General features: G+C 45.4%; 1 protein-coding gene across 1 annotated transcript in view; it reads right to left on the reverse strand.

Annotated features, from left to right (window-relative positions):
• LOC116693390 (sphingomyelin phosphodiesterase 3-like) overlaps positions 1 to 9,117 on the reverse strand; it is a 95,522-nt gene that overhangs the window by 25,375 nt on the left and 61,030 nt on the right. Inside the window, exons 2-4 of the mRNA XM_032522332.1 lie at positions 8,117 to 9,101; positions 5,474 to 5,725; positions 4,403 to 5,363 (exon numbers count right to left, since the gene is read on the reverse strand). Of these exons, the coding sequence (XP_032378223.1) occupies positions 4,403 to 5,363; positions 5,474 to 5,725; positions 8,117 to 8,418 (1,515 nt within the window). The 5' untranslated portion in view covers positions 8,419 to 9,101. The remainder of the gene's footprint in view (positions 1 to 4,402; positions 5,364 to 5,473; positions 5,726 to 8,116; positions 9,102 to 9,117) is intronic.

The following is a 9,117-nucleotide window of genomic DNA, read 5'->3' on the forward strand; positions in this document are numbered from 1 at the left end:
CCCCCCCCAGAACTGCCACTGCACAGTGTGGCAAATCGTCTCTTGACTAGTATGAAAAAGGACGGGGGGAAGATTTTGTCAATCATGCTGGATTGCGAGACATGTGGGTCTAAATTAGTATTTCCTGGATTTAAGGAGAATCATTCTGTTTTCACATCGTTCGCTTTCCTTCCCTGTCACTTGTCAGTAAAAGCAGCGTGCGTTACCTGCAGTACCTGCCAGCTGGCTGACAGCCAGCTTGTCACGGGGACCTGGAACGACCTCATATACAAGAAGGTGGTAAACAGGGGTGTGAGGCCGGCTTGTAAACTTCAGTCACAGGCAGAAGGGAGACTGTCAGTCAGCATACAAGCTGTGATTGAGTGTGTCTTTATCAGATCAGGTACTGTATAAATAAGGGCATGTATGGACACAAACACATTTTGCACACACATACGGCTACCCGTCATCGGCATCAGGTCACATCAAGCCGGCGGGAACTGGATCTGATCCAGACGCACATCCCGACAGCCATAGTACGTGGCTGATTAATGAACTGACAGACTGTCAACACTCTCATCATGAGGCGGGCGGACGGACACGCAGGCACGCACACACACACACACAAAACCCCAGCTCACTTCATCATTGATTCATTGCACAATGTGTGTATAAGCTCTACACAGTGCACTATTCTCTCTAAGCGTCTTCAATGTTTTTAGAGACGGAGCAGGGAAGCCCTACTACATATTGTAAAATGTTGTTGCATATTAAACAGGGCCAGATGGATGGAAATGGATGTATAGATGATCATGTATTGTTTATACATCATACATGCAGTGTCTCTGAGGACCCCTTGTTGAAGATCTCTGCTCGGAGGAGAACGCTCTGAGTTGACTTATGCATTTGAAAAAGAAGACTGGTAGACATCCCACCACTCTGCATGTAGCCCACATTAGTGCATGAAGCCATCCTACTCCTTAGGCTTGTAACCAGGGTACAAGTCCCCCCACTATGCATTTCATTAACAACACATCACGTCTTGTCATATCTACAGTACATGGGATTTGTGCTGAAAGGGCCTCATGGACTCCATAGTTTACAGGTCATACAGTAGTAAGTCTTGCTTTGCAACACCTTCTTCCACAGCACTGCGGAGGAAGATCTGTCTAGTACACACGGCATTCTGGGATGGGAGAAAAACATGCACTGATTCATTGGCATTTCTTTAAACCAATCCCAATCGTCTTGGGCGGTGCTATGCGCCGTACAGAATAACAGTGTCTCTGTAAAAAACATTGTTTTTGTCGCCATGTTAAATGGGTTTTAGTGTGTGTCTATGCACTTCTACCTGTGTCTATATGCTGTTTGTGTTATGTTTTTCTCATGCCATCAATCTTCCAGCTCTCATAACCTGGAATAATGCTTGTGCCATTTTACTTGAACTCCTCTGTTCTCTGAGCATAAAGTCATCAATTTAAAATTGGAATTAATTACTTCTCTGAAGTTTTCACACTTTGCAAAGTCCTCCAGTGGTCCTGATTGGATCCATTGGCAGGCCGGCCCCGGCCCACGGGCCGTATGTTTAACTCCCCTGTTTTAATCCATCAACCTGCTAGAGACAGCTGATGAAAAGTAGCCCGCAAGACAAACCTAAATCTGGTACATTTACATGATGGACTGGGTACTAGTGTTGATTAATGTGCGTTGTCCCTTTTAAATAAAGAAATCTAAATCTGTCTTCAATCTGGGGAGTCTCCATCTCTGCGGTATTGTGGAAGTAATGCATCAAACAATATTTACTAGGCCTCTAGCACTTATTACATGATGGTCTAATTGTCAATTGTTTTTACATAATGGACAATTCTTTGATTAACCGCAATTAATTGCTAACATTAGTCACAGTTGTAGTCAAGGCGCATGGGGGGGGCGGGGCCAATTGGGGGGGTTCTTCAGCAGGAAGCAAACGTTTGCCATAACAGCACAGAGATCTAATTAATGCAGATAGCTGGGAGGTCATTGTAACTCGGACTCTCCCTCTTTCACGCTGTCTTCCATGCAAGCGCGCGCACACACACACACCACACCCACACCACACACACACCACCCACACACCACACACACACACCACACACACACACACACCCACAAACACACACACACACAACACACAGTATAATAAGTTAATTTAGATAAATAGACTTAATGGACCCCCCAATGATAAATCCGCCTTGCCAAAGTTCCAGATAGCGGCGTCAGAGATGACAAGATGAGCTTTCGGCTGAAAAGGCACCAAGTGGTGATCAGAGCTTGGACACATCTCTGCTGCAGGGAAGGCATTAAACGAGGTCCACAGTGACATTTAGCTCTAATTCAGCTCAGTTGGAAATTAAATGAGATGGGAAAAAAGGATATTTTCCGTCTTTAGATCTACAATCTCATTTGACAGACAGACATTCTGACGTCAAAAACGATTCCAGGAAAACGTTGAGGAGAGAATGTTAAATTGTCTTAATTCTTTAGAGTCATAATCATTGTTCTGCAGTCTTGTCAAAGCTGACACAAAGTAATACTGTCTTAATATAGACTCAGATATTGATCCTGGCATTTCTTAAACTGGTCTTTCAGCAAGAATAATTCTGAAACTACAATGTGAAACAATGACAAAACAACGAAAAAAGATTGTCCGTCTTACAGTTGCTGGAGCGGTAACATTTGTTCATGTATGTAGAATGTGACTGAAAGTGATTTAGGGCCCCTGTGTGTACTATTTGGGGAAAAAACTTCTTGGTCATTCTTTAAAGGTCCCATGACATGGTGCTCTTTGGAGGCTGTTATATAGACCTTAGTGGTCCCCTAATACTGTATCTGAAGTCTCTTTATATAGGCCTTAGTGGTCCCTAATACTGTATCTGAAGTCTCTTTTATATAGACCTTAGTGGTCCCCTAATACTGTATCTGAAGTCTCTTTTATATAGACCTTAGTGGTCCCTAATACTGTGTCTGAAGTCTCTTTATATAGACCTTAGTGGTCCCTAATACTGTGTCTGAAGTCTCTTTTATATAGACCTTAGTGGTCCCTAATACTGTATCTGAAGTCTCTTTATATAGACCTTAGTGGTCCCTAATACTGTATCTGAAGTCTCTTTTATATAGACCTTAGTGGTCCCTAATACTGTATCTGAAGTCTCTTTTATATAGACCTTAGTGGTCCCTAATACTGTATCTGAAGTCTCTTTTATATAGACCTTAGTGGTCCCTAATACTGTATCTGAAGTCTCTTTTATATAGACCTTAGTGGTCCCTAATACTGTATCTGAAGTCTCTTTTATATAGACCTTAGTGGTCCCTAATACTGTATCTGAAGTCTCTTTTATATAGACCTTAGTGGTCCCCTTATACTGCATCTGATTTTTAAGTTATTTGTATGAAACCTTATATGATCCTCATGTGTTTCAAATCCAAATGTTCAGAGCGATGTGTAAAGGCACAATTTGGCTCTATAGCTGAAAACACTTTTTGAAATTCCTCAAATATATTTTGAAAACAAACCTTAACTTATGGTATGCTGTATGAGTTGTGTTTTGCTTCAAATGAGTTTACTAAAGTCTTAGGTTCAGTACTGTAATATATGGTTAAAATAGAAAGAAATTGTCTGAAATGAAATTTTATAATATCGCTTTTTGAGTAGGGGGTTATGTCAAACATGGTACTGGACGCGCCCGCGTGTCTTTTGTCCTCAGAAAGGTTGAAGCAATGGTTTGGCATTGTGGGAAATACACTAATTTGCTTTCTTGCCAAGAGTTAGATAAGAAGACTGACTCAAAATGTGGGCCTAATTTCAAATAGCCTATGGAAGGTTTATTGACCATGAGTTCCAAAAATAAGTGTAAAACTACTCCCAATAAGTTGGTGTTAGTGGCAATAAAGTGGTGTATAAAATAGTAGTGGTTAAAAGAAAAAGTTCCACAAGTCTTGGAAAAACTTGAAAAAAAGACAAAAGACTGTGGACTCTGAGGACAAAAGACGCACTACTCTAAAAGCAATATTACAACATTTTTCTTACATTTACTATTTCTCATTTTAAGCACCAAAACATTTTAGTAAAGGCATGTTTATTCATAAGAACTGTGAGAAAATATTTCTGCTTAAGGGCCAAATTATCTCTTTACACATTGCTCTGAAACCCAATTTGGGCAACACTAACAGAAAGCTGAGTTTGTGATGTGAAACACATGGGGATAAGGTTATATACAACTACCCTTAAAGGAAAATTTGAGAAGAAATCTAAAACTTGGTCTCAAACCTTAAGGGTTAAAAACGTTAAAAAGTGCATTGACCCAGGACAACAACAAGTTGCAACATGACTGGATTTGCACTGTGCAAAAACAAGAAGAAGAGAAGATAGAGAGAAGTTTCTGACCTTGGCAAACAGCGCCCCCTTTGCTGCCAGAGCGTCCTCCCCCCTCCCGTTGGGGTAGCACTCAAAGCGTGCGTCCAGGATGGGGTAGCGGCTGGCCAGCATCAGGCCACTGTTCAGGAACTTGAACCTGGAGCAGCAGCCTTTCCAGCCGTACCGGCCGACGTCGCTCAGCACGTAGGGGAAGTAGCGATGCAACTGGCGCCGCAGTCTAGTCGTCGACCCGTGGTCAAACACTTCCTGCAGAGCCAGGAAATCGAGGTTGGCGGGGAAAAAGGCGGAGATCTCGTGGTCAAACGTCTCGTCTCCGTGGCGGCGTTTTCGCCCAGGGCGTTTGAAGATGGACGTACGAGGGACGTGTGAGAGAGTGTTGTTGGAGGATATCCCCATGTAAGTGTCACCGCCATGGTAACGGGCGAGTGACTCCCTGGAGGCAGTCATGCTGCCCGTGTCTCCCCCTCCCTCCCCAGACCTATGGTTCCCTGTTCTGGCCTCCTCTTCCTGTGGATCTGGTTCCGGGGCGCTGATGCTGATCTGAACCCCTGAGGTGTACAGTGGGCAGCCTGACGATGGTTTTGTCTGGGTCCCGTCCCGATGCATGGGGCAGTCGGGATGGCCCTGGCCACTCTGAGCCCCTGTGGAGTGCATGGGGCAGTTTGGAGCCTCCCCTGAGGTGTGAACGGGACAGTCTGGGGCAGAGCTGCTGGTAGTCCCTGCAGGGTGGAGGGGGCAGTCTGCTGCCGTGTCTCCTCCGTTGAGGTGCAGAGGGCATTCGGACGAGCCCTGGTCTCCTGCGGGGGGGTGAACAGGGCAGTCGGTGGCAACTGAGGGGTGAATAGGGCACTCGGTGAGGGGTTCGGCTTCAGGGTCGGCTGGGCCGTTGGTGGTGTGGGTTTGGTCCGGTCGCTGGTCCAGAGAGGAGGTACGGCGGAACCCTGTGGGAAGGCTGCTGAAGGATGCCGCACTAATGTCCACAACAAAAAGAAAGAAGGAAAGAAAGAAGGAAAAAATATTTTTGTATTGGAAATACATTAGTTAGATTGGTATTCATGAGCAGAGTGATGTGCTGCTCACCTGATGGAAGTGTTGGTGGGGGAGTCGATGTAGATTTTAATCTGTGGCCGGCTGGCCCCGTTGCGGATCCTCTTGCCCACCTCGCGGGCTCTCCGGTGGGTGTTTGACAGGTTGTTGAACCTGGCCAGGGAGTCAGGCAGCAGGCATACGTTGGCACTGCAGAAACAGAAGCTCCTGCCCTGCGGCCTCCACTCCCCGATGCCGACACCCCCCGGGCCAGCCTGGCCCTGCTCGGCCTGCACTTTGTCTGGTCTGCACAAGGTGAGCAACAAAATACTTTTATCAAGTCAGACAGATGCTACGGTTCCACCCATCCTTTTAATACAACATTCTAGCAGCACGGTAGCACTGTACAGCTCCACTTTTTGAACAGCTCTGGTTCCGGAAGTGGTTTTTCCCATTAAATTGGTTCAAGGACTTTCATCCCTCAGATTGGACAGATAGTCTAGCTAGCTGTCTGGATATACCCTGCAGAGATCTGAGGACCAGGTAACCATAGTCCTGAGATTGGACAGATAGTCTAGCTAGAGGTCTGGATTTACCCTGCAGAGATCTGAGGACCAGGTAACCATAGTCCTGAGATTGGACAGATAGTCTAGCTAGCTGTCTGGATTTACCCTGCAGAGATCTGAGGACCAGGTAACCATAGTCCTCAGATTGGACAGATAGTCTAGCTAGCTGTCTGGATTTACCCTGCAGAGATCTGAGGACCAGGTAACCATAGTCCTCAGATTGGACAGATAGTCTAGCTAGCTGTCTGGATTTACCCTGCAGAGATCTGAGGACCAGGTAACCATAGTCCTCAGATTGGACAGATAGTCTAGCTAGCTGTCTGGATTTACCCTGCAGAGATCTGAGGACCAGGTAACCATAGTCATCAGAAATCAGCCGTAGGTTAGAGCGCCAACACAGAGACAGAAGAAGGGGACCGACATCCGGCCGAAAAAAAGACACCCAGTGTTGTGGATCTAGACTCTGTAATGTGACACAACTCCTACTTTATGTATGTGGGTTTACAAGGAGGAGGCCCAACACACTATTGGTATATTCTAGTTATGTCATAGGGATTAACTTTCCGGTTATTTTGAGAAGGTTTATGGATTGCCTATCTATACAGTAAAGTGGGATATTGTCTGCACTAACTTAAAATAATAGTGACTTTTCCAACTGGTTACTTTCTTATCTTCATATCTTTTTCTGTGGTCCATATAACCAAAATGTTCTTTACATTTCATTGTTTTTCTACTCAAATCTGATCCTTATCTCTACTGAGCAGGATCACTGGCTTGTGATGTTAAATTATGAAAAACATTTGGTACTCATAACATTCAATATACCATTAGACCTATCACATTAATTTTGGTCTAGTCTAGTTACTGGAAGCAAACACAGATAACATATGGGAACGCCTGTCACAGTTATGCGTGCCACGAGGAAGTTCCAGGGAGAAAGGGTTGCTCCTTCACCGTGAACAGAGATAAATCCAGTACTTCCAAGTTGTGGTTATGGTGGGTAGCCACTGGGGTGTGTGTTAGGATAACCAGTCACCCGCTGGGATCTAATTTAGCCTGGCAGCAGCTGGAGGCTCAACCAATGAACAAACTCTTTACAGTAGATAATGACTCTATTTTCTGCCTCTTGAAATCTCCAAACCTTGGGAACAACTTGCACTGTAGATTTAAAATGAAGCATGAACTCAATGGTCGATTGCTCAGCTCAAATATATTTAGAAACCCATTTTGATGTATAGTTTAGGAGAAACGAGGACAATGAAATGGATCTGTTTCCAGAACAGCAATGATGGCTCAGTAAATGGTGTGTTTAGCCCAACGCATTCCCATGAACGGATTTGTATGATATCTAAGAAAAGTTATGCACACTAAAACGTATAATATACAAAAACTAGGAGACCACCGTCTGGTCACGTGACATCTGCAACAGAGCACCTTTCTACCGAGCGCCAGTTGCTAGAGAACAGTTTTCATCTCAAGGGGAACTATGCAGTTTGTTTTGGCTTAATTTACCTTAAGTGAACAGTGTCTTAGGCATTGGATTGGTTATAGGACTTTATTTTTATTTTTTTTGCCCCGCCCCCCAAGCACCTGTGAGCGAAAAACCACCCTTACTTTTGGCCTCAGGAAGTATCGTGTGGTTGGGTCTCGCCATGTAACGAATTGCTTCACGGCACTGTGCACATACACAGGAATGACCGAGGGAGGGGTCAGACACAAATAAAGATAGGAGTGTGGGGGGCGGGCTCTATAGAGAAACCTGAAAGGGGGGCTCTATAGAGAAACCAGAAAGGGGGACTCTATAGAGAAACCTGAAGGGAGGGTTCTATAGAGAAACCTGAAGGGGGAGGCTCTTTAGAGAAACCTGTATGGAGGGCTCTATAGAGAAACCAGAAAGGGGGGCTCTCTAGAGAAACCTGAAGGGGGGGCTCTATAGATAAACCTGTATGGAGGGCTCTATAGAGAAACTTGTAGGGGGGGCTCTATAGAGAAACTTGTAGGGGGGGGGCTCTATAGAGAAACCTGTGAGCAAAAAAGTGAAAGAAATCACCAAAACGTCCCTTTAAGCAGAGACGGAGCCATTGCAGTGGCAGAACAAAAGAAGTGTCACTTTACCAAGGTCCAGACTAACCTGCGGTAGGTGAACAGGTATGGCTGGCGGACGGCCTGCAGGGGGGCCCAGATGACGAAGCCCAGCAGGGCGAAGGGCAGCGAGGCGAGGAGGAGGAGCAGGTAAAGGGGCGCTGAGATCACCACACACAGGGTGAGGAAGGAGCAGGGGTCCTGGGAGCGCTGGCGCTTCTCCAGCGAGGTGGCCACGCAGGAGCCCAGGAGCCGGTCCAGGAGCCAGTAGCAGGGGAACACCAGGCTCCATGACAAGCCGTCCAGGAAGTGCAGGCAGGCACTGGAGTAAGGGGAGGTGTGGAGAACCATCTCTATCCTTTTTGCTCTCTCTTTGTCTTCCTCTCTGTCAGGCTCACCTCGCCTTGCAAGCTAGCCTACGCTGTTAGAAAGTCCTTAGAAATATGGGCTAATGTCTGCCGTGTTAATATGAAGGATTTTTCACAGGTTAGTCCGTATTTAGATATGTTTTACGTTAACATTAATGTCTATTGAAATGTACAGAGGATAGACTGTAGATCTACAGCTTTTTCCGTTTTTGGATTTACAGAAATGTTTGTAAACTTAACGGAAAAGTTACCGGTAATTTTCTGCCAGGACATTAACCGTCTTTTTCTTTTTACAGTGCATGTACACAACCACATATGCCACGCAGATCTGTTCCAGAGATTACATCAACAGAAATAAATAAAAAATAGAAATCAGACTCAACTGAGACCCTCCCCCCTTGTTGGAGAGAGGTACACTACATGGTTTGTATGTTTTTTTGTGTGTGTTTTTTATCTTCACAGTCAAGCTTGTCTTAGTATAGCTTTCCCTCCTTCAGTAATTGGACCCTCTACAGGGGGGGTCAAGGAGCACAGTCTGGAGGTAGGGGGTTTCCATGGTGAGAGCTTTTCTGTTGATGATTGATCTACGATTGGGAGGATTCCAACAACCTCGAGAGGGGGCGGCCATCAAACATCACCGTTTCCACTGGACCTGGAGAAAGAGAGCTAATCGATAGAAAGA

This window comes from Etheostoma spectabile, chromosome 8, assembly GCF_008692095.1.
Source record: "Etheostoma spectabile isolate EspeVRDwgs_2016 chromosome 8, UIUC_Espe_1.0, whole genome shotgun sequence".
Lineage (NCBI taxonomy): Eukaryota > Metazoa > Chordata > Actinopteri > Perciformes > Percidae > Etheostoma > Etheostoma spectabile.